At 38.3% G+C, this 22,363-nt stretch overlaps 1 protein-coding gene across 1 annotated transcript in view; it reads right to left on the bottom strand.

The window, feature by feature from the left end:
* Positions 1-22,363, bottom strand: part of LOC144434356 (3'-5' exoribonuclease HELZ2-like) — a 23,636-nt gene continuing 1,273 nt past the window's right edge. The window contains exons 2-25 of the mRNA XM_078122808.1: positions 19,783-20,033; positions 19,258-19,379; positions 18,787-18,969; positions 18,304-18,400; positions 17,783-17,893; positions 16,926-17,588; positions 16,096-16,456; positions 15,235-15,436; positions 14,828-14,944; positions 13,706-14,202; positions 12,418-13,095; positions 11,708-12,074; positions 10,953-11,252; positions 10,415-10,522; positions 10,106-10,181; positions 6,144-9,810; positions 5,607-5,698; positions 5,168-5,341; positions 4,365-4,496; positions 2,793-3,388; positions 2,037-2,267; positions 1,164-1,320; positions 569-736; positions 1-179 (exon numbers count right to left, since the gene is read on the bottom strand). Coding sequence (XP_077978934.1) covers positions 76-179; positions 569-736; positions 1,164-1,320; positions 2,037-2,267; positions 2,793-3,388; positions 4,365-4,496; positions 5,168-5,341; positions 5,607-5,698; positions 6,144-9,810; positions 10,106-10,181; positions 10,415-10,522; positions 10,953-11,252; positions 11,708-12,074; positions 12,418-13,095; positions 13,706-14,202; positions 14,828-14,944; positions 15,235-15,436; positions 16,096-16,456; positions 16,926-17,588; positions 17,783-17,893; positions 18,304-18,400; positions 18,787-18,969; positions 19,258-19,379; positions 19,783-19,912 — 9,333 coding nt within the window. The 5' untranslated portion in view covers positions 19,913-20,033 and the 3' untranslated portion in view covers positions 1-75. The remainder of the gene's footprint in view (positions 180-568; positions 737-1,163; positions 1,321-2,036; positions 2,268-2,792; positions 3,389-4,364; positions 4,497-5,167; positions 5,342-5,606; positions 5,699-6,143; positions 9,811-10,105; positions 10,182-10,414; positions 10,523-10,952; positions 11,253-11,707; positions 12,075-12,417; positions 13,096-13,705; positions 14,203-14,827; positions 14,945-15,234; positions 15,437-16,095; positions 16,457-16,925; positions 17,589-17,782; positions 17,894-18,303; positions 18,401-18,786; positions 18,970-19,257; positions 19,380-19,782; positions 20,034-22,363) is intronic.

Raw genomic sequence — 22,363 nt, 5'->3', positions numbered from 1 at the left:
TTGTTGTTGTTGTTGTTGTTACTGTTGCTCCTCCTCCTCCTTCTTGAAATCTATTTTCAACAACCTCGGAGCAGCTCAATGGAATGGAAACATGCGGGCGTTGACCACACATCTGGTCTTGTTGTAATGGTTAATCAAGTCACGCCAGTTTTTGTCGGTTCGTAACAAGTTTGTGTTGCCTGTAAAAGTGAAAAGACAATATTATGACATTGACATGGTGCGCAACTTTCAAGTGTAGGGGAAGACGGACTTTGTAATTATTCCCAATCTATTGTGAAAGTTAAAGAAAACTGCGACTATAAGCTATAAACATAAACGTTACTATAAATGGATTGCTTCGGTCGTTATACAGAGTTAGATTACCAGTAAATTAAATGTTTGACACAGTAGATTGTGGTTATCTGTTTATATTTTATTAATATGTAATTACGGTGGAGTTCATTTGAAAATTCATGCAAATAATATTTTGAAAACATCGAAGCTGATAAAAAGCAATTTTCAAGTTATATCCCAAATGAAAGATGAATTATGGAGACATGATAGTGTAATAGTGTGTATGTGTACTTACCGACTATAATAAGACCTCTTTGTGCACGTGTTAAAGCAACGTTAATCTGGTGTTCATCTGTTACAAAACCAAGATTCTTCTTCAGCCAACCCTTTGTGGGACTGTGTTCGATTTCACGTTCGGGCAAGGATCTCACAGTTGACAGAATTACGTAGTCCTTTTCACTTCCTAAAAAAAGAAAATGTGTTGAATTAGGACATCTTGATTGTAATCAGAGAAAGTTGTAATCAGAGAAAGAGAGAGAGAGAGAGAGAGAGAGAGAGAGAGAGAGAGAGAGAGAGAGAGAGAGAGAGAGAGAGAGAGAGAGAGAGAGAGAGAGAGAGAGAGAGAGAGAGAGAGAGAGAGAGAGAGAGAGAAGAGAGAGAGAGACAGAGAGACAGAGAGAGAGAGAGAGAGAGAGAGAGAGAGAGAGAGAGAGAGAGAGAGAGAGAGAGAGAGAGAGAGAGAGAGAGAGAGAGAGAGAGAGAGAGAGAGAGAGAGAGAGAGAGGGAGGGAGAGAGTACTGGCACACATCATTATTTTTATAAGAGTAGGGTTGATTAAATGGCTGCGATTGTATATTGATAAACTAATCCATGCTTTATTGACAATTTACCTTGGAAGCCGATAACGGAGCTGACATCCACATCTTCGCAAGCAGCTTTCGTCAATTCCTTCCTTATTTCAAAACACTGCGAACTGTATTGTGACAATATTTGCAGCCGAGACTTACGAACACCATAACGAGTTGTCAGTATCTTGGCTATACGCACCTGAAAAATATGACGATACATATATTTGAAATCATTTATGGTTCATTATATTCATACAATGTAATTGTATTTTCAAGTTCATGAACGACCGAAAGGTATTCTGAGCGCCTGTAAATTAGTATACTGGCAAGGTTGGGATTTTAATGTATTTTTTTTGGAATCTAGCGTAATTGTATGAACATCCGTTGTTTGCAAAAACCGAAAACCAACATCCTGAATTAGCCAGCGTAGTGAGATACATACATAACACACATATACACTGTGGCATTCACTACCTTCACCAAAGGGAAGTAATAAATTACATTTTTAATTAAATATATTTTGCGGATGGAACATTCGCTTGCATTTTAATCAAATTGATGCTTATTAACAAAATGAGGATCATAGAAGGTCCAGCAGTTAATTAAATTCTTGCATTTTAAATTAAAATGAGGGTTTTATTAGTAAAGTGCTGACATCAGGTTTAGTAGTTATTTGTTTTTTTAATTAGTTGAATATAATTTTTAAAATTAGATCCATTTTATTCACCAAGAACACATTTTTTGTGGAGAAAACCATTACAAGTCCTCAAGACGCAAGGTGGCAGTCGACTAAATGGAGACGTTGGGTGTTCTACTGTAATGACTGTTATCAACTGTACATCAATTTGGATTTTCTTGATCCAGCAATTATTTTTTGAAATTATTGGATTAATTTGAATAAGACTATATTCTCACCACTTCTTTGACTTCCATCATGTTTTTCTTAGACTGTTCACTGCCCTCTTCGTTGGTAACAGTTAAAGTTTCTTCTTTACCGACTATGTGACATAACACTTTCGGATTACCACTACGACCTGGCCATATACTGTCTATCAACGGTGTGCGTTGTCTTCTTAAGACGTCCGGTGCTGTCTCCAGATCGCCGTCATAAAACTGTGTATTGGGAAACTCGCAAATACTTTGATGCTGTTGACAATAATAATATATATATTTTTTTAAAAATATTTTAAGTTTAGCCGTGATGGTGTGTGTAGTTAATAGATAACCAAAGAAATATCGGGGTGAGTCTGGGAGGTGGGGGGTTCAGGAAATAATCGATCCCACTAAGGTGGAATACCCGTTTCAGTTTTACAGTACAAAGATCTACAAACACGTACATATGTCGTTTTAATAGCAGCGTTGGTGTTATTTGGTCTAGGCTGCGACTGTGTTTGACAGATCATCAGAGGTATGTAACGTTCAAAATAATAAATAAATAAGTAAATAAGTAAATAAATAAATGAAACATCAGGTTAGGATTAAGAAATGGAGGTACTTATTCTGCAAAAAAAATCAATACAGATATACTTCTAGTTATTGGCATATTGCTAATGACGAATTTGAAATGTGGTCTATCCTCTGCCTCCCTAACCTCAACTCCTTCGCCAACACCATTGTTGACGTAGTGAAACCCTGTATATGATCCCGGCATATATGATATGTGTCACTCACCATCCTGTATTGTGTTCGTAATCGGACGAATTCGAAGTTAGCCAACTCGCAGTATCGTTGAAGTAGAGACACTACCAGACCAAGTTGTTTTGAAAGATTGTGTGGCACGATAGGTTGCAGTTGACGATGATCTCCTATAAGGACGATTTGTTGTGGTTTGGTTCTTATAAACGGCACTAAGGTCTCAGGCTCTGTACACATACCGGCTTCATCAATGATACACTGTGCGATGTCAATATCCTTCAGTCTTCTGCTTGCTGCCTCTGAACAGGTGCTTAATATGACATCACAATTACTCAGTGCATCTTTTTCTGCTTTCGCGATGACGGTAGTGTACTCTTCATAGTCTTTCTTTGACACGGCGGAGTTAGTCTTGTTGAATTTGTTGTCAAATGCCCTTATTTGGCTGCCGTATTTTGATGACGTTTGACGTATCACGTGATGAAGAGCGATATCTCTATGGGCTGGGTGACACTCTGCCTCTTTGCCTTGTCGTCTGTATGTACCATCGTTCCATCCGGGTACTTGGTAGGTCTTACCTTCCATACTTTTACTGTACATACGTATTATCTTTAAGTCGAAGGTTTTCAAATATCCTATATCGAGAAAAGGAAATGTCAACTTTTAATTAAACAATCATTGTACAGTGAAGTTAATCATTAAAGAATATAATTAGTTAATGTGTAAAAATGGTCAGTGCTGCTGAAGCCCTGCACTTACACAGGACTGCTGGAAGTTGGCTATGTAGGGAACTTGGAGAGCTGTCAACTATATGTATCTATGGCCATGGGTATCAACATAAACACCAGTTTATGTGCAGGAAGAGGTACCCCAAACATATATCTACAAACCAGACATAAATCGTAAATTTCTGCAGTTTGTTTTCTACAAAGTTGCTGAAATATCTAAGAATTAAAAAGTATTATATCTGAATGTATACTACAAGATACATTTCGACCTATAAGTTAAAATCAGAGAAGTGACCTCGACAAGAACATGAACGCTACAGACGAACCCTGAGTATAATTCCAAAAATGGTTTTATATTACTGTGCTAGAAAGCTTTATGCTATGTCTTCAGTAGACGGAATTATTCTTTCTGAGTAGAACTTTGCACGAGGCCTTACAAAAATTGTGTAGTTCCGAATATTTTTTTTTCATGTGTGAGTGTCTCGTTCAGGTAGTTGTTTTCCATATGGTCTCTATGTTATTGGTTTCTTCTCCTCAGACGTACAGCTTTTACAGATTGGAAGAACAGTTTGATATTGTCTTTTTATGTCATCGACCAGTTCCCGCATCCACTATTTCTTGCGAGACTTCACAATTATCTTTATTTATGAACCAAACAAATTTTTAAGGCCTGATCGAAATGGGGATCCATTGACCATCGCTTGAACAAGAAATGAATTGTATGGTACGGTCTGACCATTCTACTTTCATTGTACAGTCGACTTCCCTTCGACAGGAGCCGTACATGGTAAGATTTGAAACCTTTTAGAACTTGGACACTGTGTTTGAGACGACCTCAGGGTTTTCTAGCCGTATTTTTTTATTCACAGAAATATAGTAATACCTGCAGCAACGTCGACAGCTTTGTTCGAGGGAGCACAATACAACACCTTTGAATTCATCAAGTCTTTCTCTTTTCCGTTTGCGATTTTAAAGGCAAATGCCAGGTACGAGGCTGTATATGATTTCCCAGTTCCTGTATGTAAATAGAACCATGTATTATATATAAGACGACACCATGGCGTGTCTCAAGTCGAAAAAAGTGCTCAAGTTATCATGTCTTAACTTGTCAGTTGTATCACAAACACACATACTGCACACGCACCCCCTCACGTACGTGTGTACATACATAAACATAAACACGCACACACACGCACGTATGTATGTATGTATGTATGTATGTATGTATGTATGTATGTATGTATGTATGTATGTATGTATGTATGTACGTACGTACGTACGTACGTACGTACATACATACATACATACATACACACATACATACATACATACATACATACATACATACACACACATACATACATACATACACACATACATACATACATACATACATACATACATACATACATACATACATACATACATATATACATTCTCTGAAAACGTACGAATTGGGAAAATTAACAGCGATGATATATAGTAGCTATGCTATGCATTCTCATTTTTTTTATTTCATTTTTTTACTGAATTGCTTTCTAATCTGCCATGTGTTAGTGTTATTCAAATTTAGTCACGACTCGTCAACATTATTGTACATTTCCTCTCGCCTCTTCAAAATTAGAATTACTCAAAACTTTTAGCAATAACATATCATAGTGGACAGTAATGTTTTTCACATTTTACCTGGAGGGCCTTGGATAACGGTGAAAGGTTGCTCTAACGCACGTCTGATGGCAAGAGTTTGGTCTTCATTCAAGAAATTCCTCCCTGTTCCCGTGTCATTCGAGTTGTTATTTTTGTCCATCCAACGTTTAGCTACGTCAAGGATGACTTGTCTGATGCTACAGCTTCGAGGAACTGCAAAAAGTACAGAAAAAAGTTATTGTATATTGAACTGACAGTTTATTGACTCATTGATATTGACACTATTTCTTCTTTTAACCATTCCCCCCGTAATAAAATGCAGATGTCGTGAATGCAGAAGTTACTGTAGTGCTTCGCATATATTTGATGGTATATGGGATAGCGTTTTTATACTAAAAACTAAAATGTATAATCATGACATACACAAATAACAGTAACGGATCATATCAGAGTCATCTTAGCAACACCTTATTGTTACCTGTTTGTGGAAGGCTATGAGTTTTCCCAAGGCACAAGGCTTTTACGAGTTCATCTGCACTTTGTAAAGCGTGTATGGCATCTTCCGATCGCCTAGTGAAAAGATAGAACACACAAAAGACAATCATTCCAACAATCTAGTCAACGTTCTTTTTTTGACACGAAGGGTAGCTTTGTTGAACCCTTGCTTGTAGTAATAATGTGTCTTACTTTGCATTGCATAATGTAATGGCAAGCCTACGTAACCGTCGTATTTGTTTTCTGCCGAGGGTGTGTTTTCGCAATGACAGATTTAGATTCGTAAGTTGACAAATTTTCTTATTTAAATGGGACATGAAATCCAAATGCCACCTTTTGGGCAAATGTACTGTGATTATTTAACTCCCCGAAGAATTCTGATCTTGGATAATATAGAAACATGGCAATTACAGAATTTAAGCAAGAAATCTATAAGAAATATTTAAGTATATGCAAACACCTCAATATCAAAGTCTGTGAATAAACTGTTGATCAAATTAATCATTGAAGCATAACTTACCTATCTGGAGTTGACTTTTGAAGAATCTCAACGGTACACAGCATGTTAAATTTGCCATCAGCTTTCATTAACTCCTGAAGGAGATTGGTCTCAAACTGTTTCAGTTCTATAGTGACCTTGACAATATCATCTTTGTTGAGGACACCTGTCACCACACAGTGACCAACCCAACAATAATCTTGATGACTGCAAAGTCCTTGCTTTCCACTCGATTGGTTGAGCTCGGTCGTTGTTTTGCCTCCTTGATACCGGACACAAACATAGTCGTGGGTGTCGTGACTTCGTGTAGTGATGAACTTGATGTGTCTGCTTCTACAAAATTTACTCGAGACGGAAAAGCTTCCTTTTGCTGATCCATTCACAGATGGTTTGGTTGTCCACTTGATAGTTACATTGTGTATGAAATAATTCTCATAACTTCTGATGGCGTTGTCAGCTGAAGACATAGATAGAATGGGTAGCCATGTATCCTGATAACTATCGATTGTCCATTGGTTTCGAGCCTGCAGACCTGGAATTTTCTGAGTTGCCATCGTAGAAAAACAGTCCACTGGATCTCTGCGATGTTTGTGACAAATATCAAAACCTTCCGACAGCGTCACCAGATCAATGCTAGGCCTAACGCTGCCTTTATTCAGCTGCGTTCCAACCTGAATCTTCAAAACATCTCGTAACTCAAACTGTCGAGTGAAGCGGCAAGGATCGATTCTATTTCCTTTGCTGTCTCTACGTTCGGAAGTCAGTTCAAGTTCTTCACATGAAACAAGACTGTCTCTGTAATTCTTCACCAACCTTTTGACAAACTCTCGGATTTGAAGATTATCCCCACTCAAAACTTTCGATATGAAGTTCTCCCATTCCTTTCCATCGATGCTGATGTAGTGGCGATCTTTCCGTAAAGGCAGCACTTGTTTTTTGGATGCACCAACGGTGATGAAATCATTGGTTTCACGGTCATTTTCATAGATCTTTTCACTCCATCTCAGTCTCACACGATGGTTGCTATCTTTAGGCTTCTCAGCTACTTTCATTGATCCAATGGCTACTTTCCGTTCTCCAGAAGGTATACAATGTATCTTCATCACTTGAAGATCGATCGAGGTTTCACTTGCTCCTTCTACAACTGCGAAAGTTTGCACAGGATGCTGTTGTAATTGTAAAGCTGTTTTAAGTTCTTTACAATCCTTGTCGAAACAGCGACGTTTTTCTTCAACCTGATTATAAGCTGTACATATTGCAGTAACTTCTTGTTTGCTGTAAGGCGCTCCTTCATTTTCTAAAACGGATGTTATGATTCGCTGCACTACAAGATCCATATAGCGCCTGATTGGAGATGTGCACTGCAGATACGCAGGCGTTTTCAGTGTAAAGTGGTCGCTACTCTTCTGTGGATCCGAGCAAACATATTCAGCTGTTTCCTGAATACCGTAATACTTAACATTCATCAGGTACAACTCAGGCAGCTTCCAATCATCACATACCAAGTGTTTTATTTTCTCGAAATCCCCATCTTTCTCAGCCTGCTCCAGAACTTCAACGAATTCTTTGAGAATTTTTAAATTCGGTGGTATGGTTTTCTTGTCACTTTTCTCGAGTGGTGCCAGCAGTGAAGACATTTTCGTACTGCAATTGACTAATTCTCCGTACTTCTGTTGCCATTCTTCTAGTTTTCGCTTGACAGGAGGGAGTTGTCTTCGGATTGGTGTAGCAGCGGGATAATGATCAAGTAACCATTTTGCAACTTCAGTGTTCGTCATTATCATCATATCCTCCACTAATTGATGAGAAAGAGGGGTCTCATCTTCGTCCTCTCCATAGCCAGTAGACTGTCTTATGAAGAATGATTTACCAAGTCTCCCTTTTCTTCTCTTCTGACTTATCTCATGCAAAGCCAGGATTCGTTTCTTCAGTTCTTGATCTGTTTTAACATCTCCTCCTTGGTTGTTAATTATTTCCTCAGCTTCTTCATAGGACAGTTTGAATTTGGATCGAATAGTTGCCCTTGAAACCTTCATATCAACAACTTTCCCATCTATGCTGCTAATGGTGAACAAATACGACAATGTATCTCTGACTTTGTTTCGAACAAGGCTGCAAACATTTGTGCTAATTTTCTTAGGCAGCATATGAACAGGTTCATGGTCTGGAGGGTAGTACGATGTTGCTCGTTTGAATGCCATTTCATCTAGCTTCGATTGGATAGCAACTTGCGAGGCTACATCTGCAATATGAATTCCAACCTGAACATTCCCATTGTCCATATCTTCTATGCTGAGGGCGTCATCTAAATCTTTGGAATCTTTTGGGTCGATAGTGAAAGTCAACAGATTCCTCAAGTCCTCTCTCTGTACAGAAGTGCTGCTCCCTTGTCTTTCTTTGACATCTCCATACTGCCTCACTATGCTGCCTAAGCTGTCTTTGATACCGTATTTCACCTTTAGGTATTTGACACCGCTGCTCAAGTCTGTCACCTTTGGAAGTATGCCAATGACAACACACATTGGGTATCTGTTATTGATGTCCCAGTGACAGAATCTTGTGATGAATACTGTATGTTGTCTCTCAGAGTTACTAACTTCTTCCAACCCAACAAGCACGTATCTACCCTTCCTGGTTACTCTATATATTGGAATTGACACTCCACTCCCACATGATCTCTTCCCAGTCTTCTCTTTCCACCAAATCATCTTCGGAAAGTCACCATCAATGGGAACCATTAAAGAGTCGCTGTATTCATCTAGTGTGCAGGCAACCTTTTTCAATTGTGGCTTTTCCTTTTGCTCAAGAATCCCAACCACACAACCATACCTGATTGTCACACCATCTTCATTCTCATCATTGGGATCCCCATTTTCATTCTCGTCATCAATCAGCTGGATAACCACGACATCCTGGTTTAGTGCTCGTCCTCGTTTAAGTTTATTAGGTATTCTTATCTCAAAATCCAAGTCTTCATCAACAGGTATAGCTTTATCCTTTTCCCTCTTTCTCGTTACAAGTCTACATCTCTTATATTTATCCGGTTGTGATCGCAGCACCTTTAAACACATTTCTTTCGAAAATTCTTCAAAAACTGACTCTTCATGGTCCGCCATTCTATGACGATACTGATCTTCAGGAGGTGTGTCCTCGTCAGAATTGTACTCACTTTCATCTTGGTACCAAGTGTCATCGTTTTCATAGTAACCATCACAGTAGTTGTCTTCTAAGACATCATCAGTGTTGTTATTCTCATCCTGCTGCTGGTCCTCGCAGGGTTCCGGAATGGGATAGAATACGTCACGCAGGTCAGTGTAATTCTCGGGGTCATCGTTGATGGCGTTATTACATACAATGGCATCACTGAATAGTTGCACCAGGTCAGCACCAATATGAAGATCTTCCTGACTCTGTGTCCCTTCTAGATCACATAGCTGTGTGCTCTTTTGAACTGTATAAATACTTTGTTGATCTACGCAGTGCTTGAAGAAAGCTTGCAAAACGCTTGAACGTTCAGGCTGGTTTTCATTAAATGAATACGTTGAGATGTTAGGACTGGTGACAATTGTAAACATAGTCTTTGCCCTTGACATTGCACGCGCTAAGAGACTTCTGAAATGTATACTTGTAACGTCACTCGTATTTTGAACTGACGACAGTACCAACATCACAACGTCAAATTCCTTTCCTGCAATTGCAAACAATTATCATATTATCAATATGTGAATTTATCAATCTCAAGTTTGCTTTGCTGATTATTTAAATACTGTATTAATAAATGTGTTTTTTTTTACAGAGAATAAGATTTCTCGTTTACGGTATAGAATGTTAAAACGATTCTAGTTTTTCTAATCAGTGTCTAAGATTATGTTTATATACTGATTTATTTCTCTTTAAACCAACAAAGGCAAGCAAAATGAGATGAAGCTTTTCTCCAAATCGGCATTTTTATTCTATCAAAGCACCATTGTATTTATACATACCTTGTACGCTTTCCAAAGTGTTAACAGAAATTTCCGCGAGGTGGCGTCGTGTTAGTTCGTCTTTAATTGCATCAACCTAAAATGAAAAAAACACAAAAATTAATGGACTCGTCTTGGTGATGGTAAAATAACACCTTCAGCAGTTCTCAGACTTAGAATATTCTTATCTAGGGTTGACGTGATTACAACTATTCTAAATCAAAAGCCTGGCTCCAATACTAATAATAGCCTCGATTGCCGCTATATACTCAGATTGTAAAAAAAATGTCATAACTAATATAATAGTATTGCAGTAACTGTTATGATCACCTGGTATGCATCTTCTGCGATAATTCCTATATGTTCCTCGTAGTTTTCTTGAAAATCAAACGACCAGGTACGGAACAATTCTTCAGCACGAAATACCACCTCCATCACCTGAAAAATAAGTTTTGCAATGATTGTTTTCAAAATTAATCTTTAAAAGCATAAACGTTATCGCTATTCATCTTTAAGTATCTAATATATTTATGAAAGCATCTATCTTTGACCAATTTATATGTTGTCTATCCACAGTTTGATATCAAAAGAAAGAATAGAATATGTCTAAATGTTTTGCCGGAGATTGCCCAAGACCAGGGGACGTGTGTTTTGATATACTTTGATAAACTTCTGATGGCCACACAAATTTGAACCATGTCACCTCCATCTTAAGTACCATCGACATGAATTTGGCCAAACACACACACACACACACACACACACACACACACACACACACACACACACACACACACACACACACACACACACACACACACACACGTACACACGCACATATATTTCTTCTAATTCTTTGGAAACCAACCTGCCATATGCTGTAATCATCCACACTTTCAATTGGCCCCCTCCTCATAGGAACAATCGTATTTACAGACTGGGATTGCACTTGGGAATCGTAATCGTTCGAATCAGTTGATGATTGTAGTACCACTGCCCCATACAGGTGGTTATTCATGTAGTCAACGATGTTGTTGCTTGATCTATAATTCTTTGTCATGCATCTGATGAAGTATCGACCATTGTCGCTCCTCATATATCGTCGAATCATTCTTGCCAAGGGAGGCAACAGATCGTCATCCCCATTTCCCGCCAGGGTGTCACATTTCTATCATAACAACGACAGATTACATTTCTATGATAGGCGAAGTCAACACACACAGTAACTGTTTCCTTTCCTGTTAGCCCAAAGTGTTCAAGACAAATATTTGAAGGGTCGTAAGGGGGGAGGGGATCTTAAATACACCAGAGAAAGTGGCATCTATTGTCTGACCTTTCATATTATATCTATTAATCACTTTACATCAATGGCAGACAGTCAACGATGACATCGAGCTTCCCAAACACAAAATTAAGAAACAGGAGTACACTAGTAACAAATGCAAATGCAACGATATTAATAGATAATATAGCGTACAACAGCGTTTGTAAGGTAGAGGCAACATACACGTTTATCAACCGATGTTGAATTGTAACGCCAAGCTCGTATCTGCAAAGTTGGTGTATCAATTTTAAGATAATATTGATGTGGTCAATAGTTAGATAGATTACAAACGCCCTTACCGTTCTTTGAAATGGATCTCCAGCTAGAACTACCCTGCCATTAGACCTTGAAAGAGCCAAAGTCGCTGTGATCGATATCTCATCTGCCTCCTCTGCTTCATCAATGAAGACATGTGTAAAACTTCCAGCCATTCTTTTACAAAGAAGGGAGAAACTACTCGGCATTGTTGCTATGACGATTAGATGCTTGACAACAGCTTCCTCTTTCATGAAGTCATCCTCGTTTACAATGTACGGTGCAAATTCCTCATTGGTTTGATACGTAAGGATGTTATCTCTTGGTGCAAAGAGGATTAGTCTTACTGCTTTGTCGAGACCTGCTTCAGACAGGTAGTAGAGGGCGTTCCTTAAATGTAAGACAGCACAACTGAAACGAAAATGCCGAAAATCGTTTTAGTGTGGAACATACATATATATATATGGTATACTTCAAAAGGTTTGCACAGTTTGGTCGGTGGCCATTTACCGGTAGTACTGAATAAAAGGTGGTGGTGGTGGTGGTGGTGGTGGTGGTGGTGGTGGTGATGATGATGATGATGATGATGATGATGATGATGATGATGATGATGATGAATAGGAGGCGGATTAATTTCTAACGCGTTTTGAATTTATTTTGATGATGATGTATAATTGAATAAACTCTGTTACCGACACATTTTAGTCAAACGTAACAATATGTGTAAAAGTGTGACAGTAGACGATGGCCCTACCTGATAGAATCAGTACATATCAGTACTCGACTCTTCTTGCTTTCAGGATGGTTCTTTTTAACCATAATAGTGGCAGCGATATCTATGAGTGTAGATTTTCCTGTCCCTGCTGGTCCGCACAGTAAGATTGGTGTGTGCCGTTGTGTGTTGTCACTGCATATATGTATGAGAGCCCTGGTCTGATTTGTGTCGAATGCGATATCAAAGATACGTCCTTGCTTTCTGTCGAGGTCAGCGATATCATCCTTCAGAACACCAAAGTCAGGAAAGAGTGCGTCTGTATGGTTGACACTGCTGAGGGAAAAATCCAGCTTTGCGAACGTTGATCTATTGAGTTGCGGTTTACAAACGACGCTCCTATTATCAAATTGGTCGAGGAAGCCTGTTTCCACGGCCAAGCTGTTCTTCATCCTAACTTGAACATCCCCAGGGTTACGAGCGACACTGTCGTTTTCGTCAACGATTTGAACTACTTGGCGAAAACTGTCACGTTCTTCCCCTCCTGCTGTAGACATTATGAGGTCTGTGACGTAGCCCTCTTGGTGAAGTTGACGAAGATACCCGATGTCTTTGGTATCACTTTCTACAACCCGGATAATGCATTCAGTTTCTTTACTTGCGTCACCTTTTCCTTCATGTAGTTTTCCAGAGAGTGAGATTTCCCCGCTAACTTCCAACCTGAAAGACAAAATATCAATACAATATGTTCATTGATGAGACTGAGACAGAACAAAGAATTGCCATTCGCTTGTACAATGTATGCTGCGAAAAGGCTAAACCCTGAAAAAAATTCCCCGTTCACATCGTTATCTTGTGTTTTCATTTAAATTTTGTTGATGTTGCAAGAAGTTGTAACAATTATTTGAGTGAGAGAGTTAGACAGACACATACATACATACATACATACATACATACATACATACATACAGACAGACAGACAGACAGACAGACAGACAGACAGACAGACAGACAGACATACATACATACATACATACATACAACAAATGGCTCACTCTTCACAGAAGTGTTACGGATAAGTAAACTCCTGCATACATCTTTATAACGCAACACTTGGCAACAAATTTGATAACGTCACTAAGTATCTGCATTTATATAAAGTTGCCAAAATTTTAAGGTGACCTTCATTTCGAAACATGGTTGACTCAGGTTATATCAATGATTTAGAGTTGTCATCACACCATAGCCAAGAGTTCATACCTGTTGATTTATTCATTCAAAACTCACATCGCAAAGTAGGAAAAAGGTCCTTCAAATTTATGTTACTTACTTCGAAATATTGTATTCTGCATGGAGCTCGCGAAGGCAAAGTTGGCGACGAAGCTGGTACAAATAGCAATGCTTTGAATTTGTCTTTGGCTTGTAGTCCCACCACGACAGCATCTGGCTTGTAAGACTTGCTGCTCGGTATTTTGGAAACTGGCCATTATCTTCATCACATTTGCCGAATGTTTTGACCAGTGGTTCGGTAAATGCTAATGTCAGGAGTTTCATATTATCATCATTGCTATCTCTCTGTCCAGCATTGACCATGAGTCTTTTCACTAATGTCGGTTTGTCATCGAAGCTAAAGACAACCCACTGGTGGTAAATCCCAGGTCGTGACGTGGTGAAGTTGACCGTCACTGTCAACTTTCCATCGGTTAATACTAGATCATTGCGATGTATCAATTGTACGTTGGGAGGACCGCCATCATAGTTTGGTGCATCGAAACTAAAGAATTGTCTGCAAGGATCTAATAGTAGGCCGACTGCGTTTAGTTCTCCCTGCAACATAAGAAGATATGATTACTGAATTTTCGGTCGTTGAATATTGCAAATCAAAAATATTCAACATGAATTGTTCTTATATGATACCGAAATTTTTGTTCCCCTGTTAAAAAAAATTGACCTGAGACTATTAATTGTTTTGTTCTTAAATTTATGTTGTTGTCATCGTCACCAACTTTGACTTAAACTTGTAATGCAGTAAGTTTGGGAAAGTTTTGGAAAGACTAAAACTGGTTTTAAGTTTCAGAGAGGAAATCTATATCTAATCGAGTCGATTTTATCTAGTCTGTAAGGTACGCCGTGACGGGGCACCCTCACATACCGGTCAACCCCTCTCAGAGAGAGAAGGCCGGTGAGGGCGGAGCGACACGACGTATCATACAGACTAGATTTGATCTACCAAATTTGAGATCGCTGTATTGTAACTTATTTATTTATTTATTTATTTATTTATTTATTTATTTATTTATTTATTTATTCATTCATTCATTCATTCATTCATTCATTCATTCATTCATTCATTCATTCATTCATTCATTCACGGCAATGCATCCATAAAATGTTTTTTTTTCATGTAATTGCAAATTTTATTAATGATACAGGTATCGAGAGAGAAGCTTACCTGTCCCCCTTCTATGCTCATAGTGAACTGATGTGTGAAATTACCATTTATGTTGGTAAGTTGGACGTATGATTGGCCCTGTAAATGTACATTAACACAAGGTAACTCTTCGACTATCTGCAAGAATAAAAAAAATGATCATGAAATTTGGTGGCGGTAGTAGTAGTAGTAGTAGTAGTAGTAGTAGTAGTGGTGGTGGTGGTGGTGGTGGTGGTGGTGGTGGTGATGATGGTGATGATGATGATGATGATGGTGGTGGTGGTGGTGGTGGTGGTAATGGTAATGGTGGTGGTATAATTAGTTGTAGGTTGGAACAAGTTTTTAAAGGCCCAATAGTTGTCAAACAGACAAGATTGGTCCAGAACAAAAGAATGACCATGGAATGAATCACGAAAAAGTTGTCTTACCTCTGAAGACAGGTCGTAGTTGGGGCATTCCTGAAGTTTTTGTAACGTGCTGGATAGGATCTCTACATCTTTGCTCTTCTCTTTATTTATCTTTATTTGTCTGTACTTCACTCTTTCTATCCATTCGCCGAACTCGTCCAAGGAGTGAGCCATTTCACAGAGAGTGTTCCCAGGGTTTTGAAAAGTATCTCCACGATCAACACTGGAAAATATAAAAGAAAATGTGTGAAATGTGTCAGAGTTGCTATGAAAAAACCACAAGTGTGATGGGAATAGAAAACATAATTTAATCAGTCAATGAATCAATGAATCCATCCATCCATCCATCCATCCATCCATCCATCCATCCATCAAAAAAAATAACGATATCGATGTTAATGATGTTGTAACTTCCGTTGAGGTTATGTTTTCACACTTTAGCTTACAAACAGACAAGCAAGTATGAAAATATAACCGCCACCCATTGTCTGTTTGTAAGCTAGTTCGTAAGACATAATTTGTGATGTCACTCCATCATATAGTAGGCAAATCAGAAGCCCGATAGTGCTGAACAGCATCCTGCGGTGTTTTAGTTAACGTGGTATCTAGTAAAGAAATTATGGATGGATTTAAATGAAAGTTGTGAAAAGATTGCCAAGGCTCAGTAGATTAAATTTTGCTGGCGATCAGATACCGCATCTGACAATTTCGTGAAGCCAGGACAGTACTAGCCTTAGCTATCAAGCGCCAATCCCGGAGGACGCCCTCGGCGTTGGTGGACTGGGTATCATTTCACTCTACTGAGTTTTGTTAATTTGTAATATAGAATCGTAACAAGCTTTCGATTATAAAGAAACACATGGTTGTCTTTCTGTTATTTACCTAGGACATATCTCCAAATCACAGACGTCTTTTACTTGCCATGGCGGAGGTCTGTGTACCCAGAATCTATCATCATCAACGCGCAGTCGCTGTCGGTGATCTTTTGAATGGTAATGAACATCCAACATTCGGAACGAATGAAATTCTTTCATTGGACACAGGTGGCAGTAGATAGCAGGGATGTCGTGATTTTCAGTAAACCTCCGAACTCGTTGAGGTGTATAATCTTGCTCGTCACCTGGCTTGACTAATGATGAGTTTGAACTGGATGATACGCCGCTATCGTTCCTTTCTCGGCATTTGCTTGCTAGCTTTCCGGTGCTTGTAGATATTATCTGTTCTAGTTTTTCATCAATTATAACTGGAAAAGAAAGTTCGCGTTAAAGGTATTGCTAAATGTAAACAGAAGATGCGCAATGAGCGTGTCAAATTCCGAGAATGAAATTTGGTGGACCTTGGAAAAACAATATTCAACTGGAACTTAAAATCTCACCAAACTTTGCAAGCTTCCTCATGGTCGTTCTTAAATAATAAAAAGAAAATTTGTCCTTCACCGTCTTGTTTTCAAGGAGATCGACAAAAATCTTTTATTTTCCCATAGAATGAACAAAGTACAGTAGTTAGGGACCATGTTAGAACCTAAAATAGTTTTTAACTATTTCAAGATATTTTCGCTAGATTTTAACTGAGAAAGGGTTTGACATTTCTTGGACAAAGTAACAGTAATGGTTTATATACACCGGGCAACTCACTGTTATGTCTATGAAAGCCCGGGGTTTCACTGACTAGCAATATCACTGGCCAAGTAAACGACTACTATAGATACTTACTGTCGGCGCGTATTTGAAAAGACCACAATCTTTTCTCTTCTTCAGAGTGTGGATGGGGACATTTCTTCCCCTGTCTACAGTCGTTGACAAATCGACAAAGCCTTTCTGGATACAATTTACTGATATTTGAAGGAAGAGGTCTTACTCGTATCCATTTATAGTTGCCGTTCTTTCTGCTTTTCATCAAGAACACCTTGTTCTCCACGTTCCACCTATGTCTGCCGGGTTCTTTTGGATTGCTACAATGATCTGGTTGCTCTAAATTCCGACCATATTGTTGACCATCTCGTTGCCAGCAGGTTAAACACAATGCTTTAATTTCGAAGGGACATTCGATTTTCACGGTGACGTCATTCAAGAGGTTGGACGAGACCGCATGACCATTGCCACTCGTCTGAGATATCCAACTTGTGACGCCATCATCGACACTGGTACCACTCGTCGTCCTCGATCGTGAATCCGTGATTGCGTCATTTCTTACCCGTGATAGTTGTGAAGTTTGTAATTGGCATCGAGACAAAGCACTTCTCCCAACAGAACTTACAGTGGTGGAAGTACTGGTGACTGAATCAGTTTCGTACTCAGAATGCTCACTGCTCATTGCAGCGCTAGAGCTTCCCCTCTTCCGATGCCGCCTTTTCTTTCTGTTCATCTTTCTGGTCCCTGAATGATAATTCAAAGCATCTTGCTATTAAAAATGCAACTTGTACAAGTATCACATCCTTCTCTCATTGCCAAATGAAGAAAGGCAATTGCGAAAATCAGAATATCAACATAAAACAAATGCGTATTGTAATCCCAAATCGGCTTTCTGTATGATACGTCAACAGATATAAAAGACAATGAAATCTGCATACCTCCAGGCTTTGCTCCTTGGCTGTCAAATTTCTCTGCAAGTCTGATTTTGTCAACTTCCTTCATAACAGGTGGCGGCATGTTGTCACAGATTTGTTTATCATCAGGTATATCTACAATATGATGCACATTGGGATTACAAACTCACCATGCAGCTGAGTAATGTTATGTTTACAATCGATTTTGATCTGGCAGTGTGTTGTGTTGTGTTGTGTTGTGTTGTGTTGTGTTGTGTTGTGTTGTGTTGTGTTGTGTTGTGTTATGTGTTGTGTTGTGGCTTTTATCATGAATATGTGTTATCTATCTGTTGTGTTGCTTTAATAGCGTTGTGTCGTGTCGTGTCGTGTCGTGTCGTGTCGTGTCGTTTTGTGCAATGTTGTATCTTTACTAAAACATGAAAGTATGTCATAATATCTGGCAAGATTATAGAAGGAAAGAGTTTTCATGAACTCTGAACATGAACAAATAAATGATAGTAATACAGTATCATACCAACTGAACATTCATCGAAAGGAATCCTTACCAATATCAATGGGGGCGTCATCACGTGGTGACTCTGGTCTTTTGATTTTATTTTTTGGTCTTGGTGCTCCTTTTCTCTCCTCTTTCTTCCTTTCAAACTGACAACAAACAAACAAACAAACAAACAAATAAATAAATAAATAAACAAATAAACAAACAAACAAACAAACAACAAACAAACAAACACACACACACAGACAACGTTCAAATCATATTACATTATATTCCGTATGTATTGTATGGTATATTATGTTATCTCACATCACATTACATCACATCACATCACATCACATCACATATTACATATGTCATGTCATGTAATCATATAACATATATATCATATCATATCATATCATATATCGTATCGTATCGTATCGTATCGTATCGTATCGTATCTTATCGTATCGTATCATATCAAAAATCATAGCACCTATCATAACACATTAGAACTCTTATAGAAGTCAAACCGTCGATATTTTCTTACCATCTCGGAGGACTCCTTCAAGTAATTGTTGTCTTCCGGGGACTTTCTGTTTCCATGGTAAGCTTCACACGTCTCTCCTGTATTGACGATGATGTCAAATATACTCCACTCGTCAGATTGAACACCAAAAACCGATTCATACCAGGCACCAATTACTTCTTTTACTCTATCAATTTCTTCGTCCTATGTACGATGACAATGACAATGTACATTATGGACATCAGTATAGCATATCATATCATAACATACATACATACATACATACATACATACATACATACATACATACATACATACATACATGCATGCATGCATGCATGCATGCATGCATACATACATACATACATACATACATACAGACAGACAGACAGACAGACAGACAGACAGACAGACAGACAGACAGTATACTTAGTAGATTAGGAGCCGACCAAAAGTCGATCAATACAGACCCAATATAATTTGTATTCTTACCTGACCTAGGATATTTTCACACCTTTGCAGACATAGAGCTGCAGACTTGAACTCACATTGTTGTCCAAGACACTGTGCCTTTAATAACAAGACATCTGTATTTCTCGGTTCCTCCAAAAGGACTGGTTGGAAGAATGTCAAAGCGAAGGAAAAGATAAAAAGTTCAATCGTGAGTAAAACTAACGACCAGAATATCTTATATGAATTGCCAACAACGTGATAGAAAGTGGAAGTGTGTAAAAAACTGACTTCATCTATATCTGTACTCTCTTGTTCTTCTTTATTTCGATGCATAAAAACAAGTTTTTTTACTCCAGGAAGGACAACGAATAATATTTAAATTAAGCGCATTACGTGAGACGAGTTATATACGTAGGACTAGTACTAATGCCAATAGAATTTTCTAAGTTTCACCTCTCTATATATTCTATACGCCATTATATGATGGGTTCAGCCCATTCCGAGCACTATATAATGAAAGAATTCTGCCATTTAAATGATACGAAACCGATATGAAAGACAAACCTCCATTGCAAAGAGACAGGGCTTCGTCTGGCATCTTGTTGAATACAAAACTATGTATTTGGTCTATGATACCAGGTTTGCCGAACCTCACGAATGATTTCACCATTGCAGCCGCTAAATCTGGATCCATCGTTTGTAGGGATTCGTATACGTTCAGAGGCACTTCAGAGTATGCGACCAGTCTTTCAGAAATCACAACACTCCAGAATCTAGAAACCAATCAGCCTTACTTTATGGATTCTTTGCACGCCCTGTTGTTGAAAAACGGGAGGATAGAAAATAATGTAATTATCATAATAGTTCATTCCACGTCAATTTGTTTCTGTTGCTTTGGTGTTTCTCTTGTTTTGTTTCGTTTTCATTTTGTTGTGTTTATTCAATCAGCCCATTCGTTCGTACAACTTTAATCACGTAATAGTTCAATGGTATCTTAAGTGAACTAATAACATTGCACGGTTACATGCCCAATGCATTCAAATCGGTTTAAAGAATACGTCACTCGAATTTGACGACTTATTTTCAGCACAGTGTCAGGCCATCACTACCACCTTAAAATATAAACTAATGCCCCAAAGTACAAAAAATGCAAACGGTGTCGATAATGCAGGCCTTAGAACGTAATATACTCCATGTTCCAACAGGTGGAGGGTAAAATAACGTGTACGAGATACTGGTCATTTGAATATAAGAGAAGAGTGCGCACTATTAAGTCTTCAATTTTCATTTTGAGTAACTTTTACAAGACGTCTAAAATCCAACTGGAAGACTTTTGATCAAACTATAAGCCTGTGTGAACAGTTACACTGGTGTGAATACTTCCAAGTGTCTTTCAACCGAGTGCTGCGGTTTTTTAGTACATTGATTTCAGCCAGCCAGCCAGTCTGCCGAGCTAGTAGCAAATCGATTGATCTGTCTGTTTCGTTCATAGTACTTAGCTTCTCAGTAATTGGCCAAGGAATTATACGCGCAATTTAATTTTCGATAAATTTCGTTTCAGATATAACTTCGGTATATTCCATTCAAAGTTTACAGATACAGTGACTTCGAATAATGTGTAGAAAGTAAGAATAAATCTGATTGCTATTGCACTGATAACTAAAAATAAGACATGACATTCGCAATTTTACGGATCAGTTATTTTAGTTCCAAAAGTAGTGATGCCACGGACCTACATTTCATTAGTATTTCGGCAATTTTTGTCCCGTTGTCGGAAAATATATTAAATTCACTTCTAAAATTCAACAATGGGACACAATGTTGTGACTCTACAGTTGATAATACAAACATTGGAAGAAACATTGTAACAAATTGTTTTATTTACCTAACTTTACGACGCAGTTTTTCAGAAGCGCAAACTTGTTGATGTGCTCGGTAACAAAAACTCAGTCCATACGAATCTATCAGCTCGGATGGTTTGTTCTTAAGTTTTATCGACACTCCTTTTATAACCAACTAACATTACGGGTATTCTATTTTAAGACAATGACGCAGAGTTGTGAAAAACCAAACTATGACGGCATAAATTTCCCCCAGCAAATGAATTCTCCGAGTCGCTTGCAATACACGTGACCTAATGACGTCACGCCACTTGTTTTAAAATGAACGTCTTAAATCCTAAAATAATGAATTTTAATACTTTTTGTACAAATTCAAATTTGCTGTCAACGGTGTTACACCGTCTGTGATCATATATGGTAAACAATAGACAAAGGAACGATGCAGCCATACTCGATGAGATCACCTGAATCAGCAGGTAGTTGTCCTTTACCAGGAAATCAAAAACGAAAACTGTCGCCTTTCAAGACTTTTGCTCAGTGTGTGTATTTGTATGTTATGATAAAATGGCCAAAATGAAAGGAATATATAATCATTCGAAATTCCGTTGTCATATATGATGAATTATAAATGATCTTGTTATTAAAACAACGTGGACAATTTATGTCAGTCTGTCTGTCTGTCTGTCTGTCTGTCTGCCTGTCTGTCTGTCTGTCTGTCTGTCTGTCTTCATGTATATATGTGTCTGATTGTCTGTCTCTGTGACGTGTCTCTGTCTATATGTATTGCGTTACTATTTTGTGCATCTATCAAGATGTCGATGAAAGTGTAAGCTCGATATCATTGAAGTGGTCTGAGTTTAACATAAGCATTCACGTTTTGTTTGCTTTACATTGTCTGCATACATGTTTACTGAGTAATGATAACAATAGCGACTTTTCCTAGAAATACTCGACTGTCAACGACCTTCAACCGGGGATAGAAATGTTATCATGGTACCAGCTTTTGTCATTCGGCAGGTACTAGGTACAGTACTTGTGCTGCCGGGTACAGTGCCGCTAAGTGCAGTCCTACTTGTAATTGTTATCAGTTCTACTACTACGTATATAGGTTAAGATAATTGGAATGGTGCGTCGTATCATTATTTTAACGAAACAGATGCACGATTTTTTTTACATATGACGGACAACAAGTGACAATTTATAAGGATTTTTGACGACATGAGTATGCGTATGGTAATTATTATATACTAAGACAGCGATAGTCGTTTTAGTTTAACGAGGAAGTATGCAATGTAAATATTATT

This window comes from Glandiceps talaboti, chromosome 4 (assembly GCF_964340395.1).
Source record: "Glandiceps talaboti chromosome 4, keGlaTala1.1, whole genome shotgun sequence".
Classification (NCBI taxonomy): Eukaryota; Metazoa; Hemichordata; class Enteropneusta; family Spengelidae; genus Glandiceps; species Glandiceps talaboti.
Note: the sequence above shows the minus strand (reverse complement) of the source record. Positions and strands in the feature narration are given on the sequence as shown.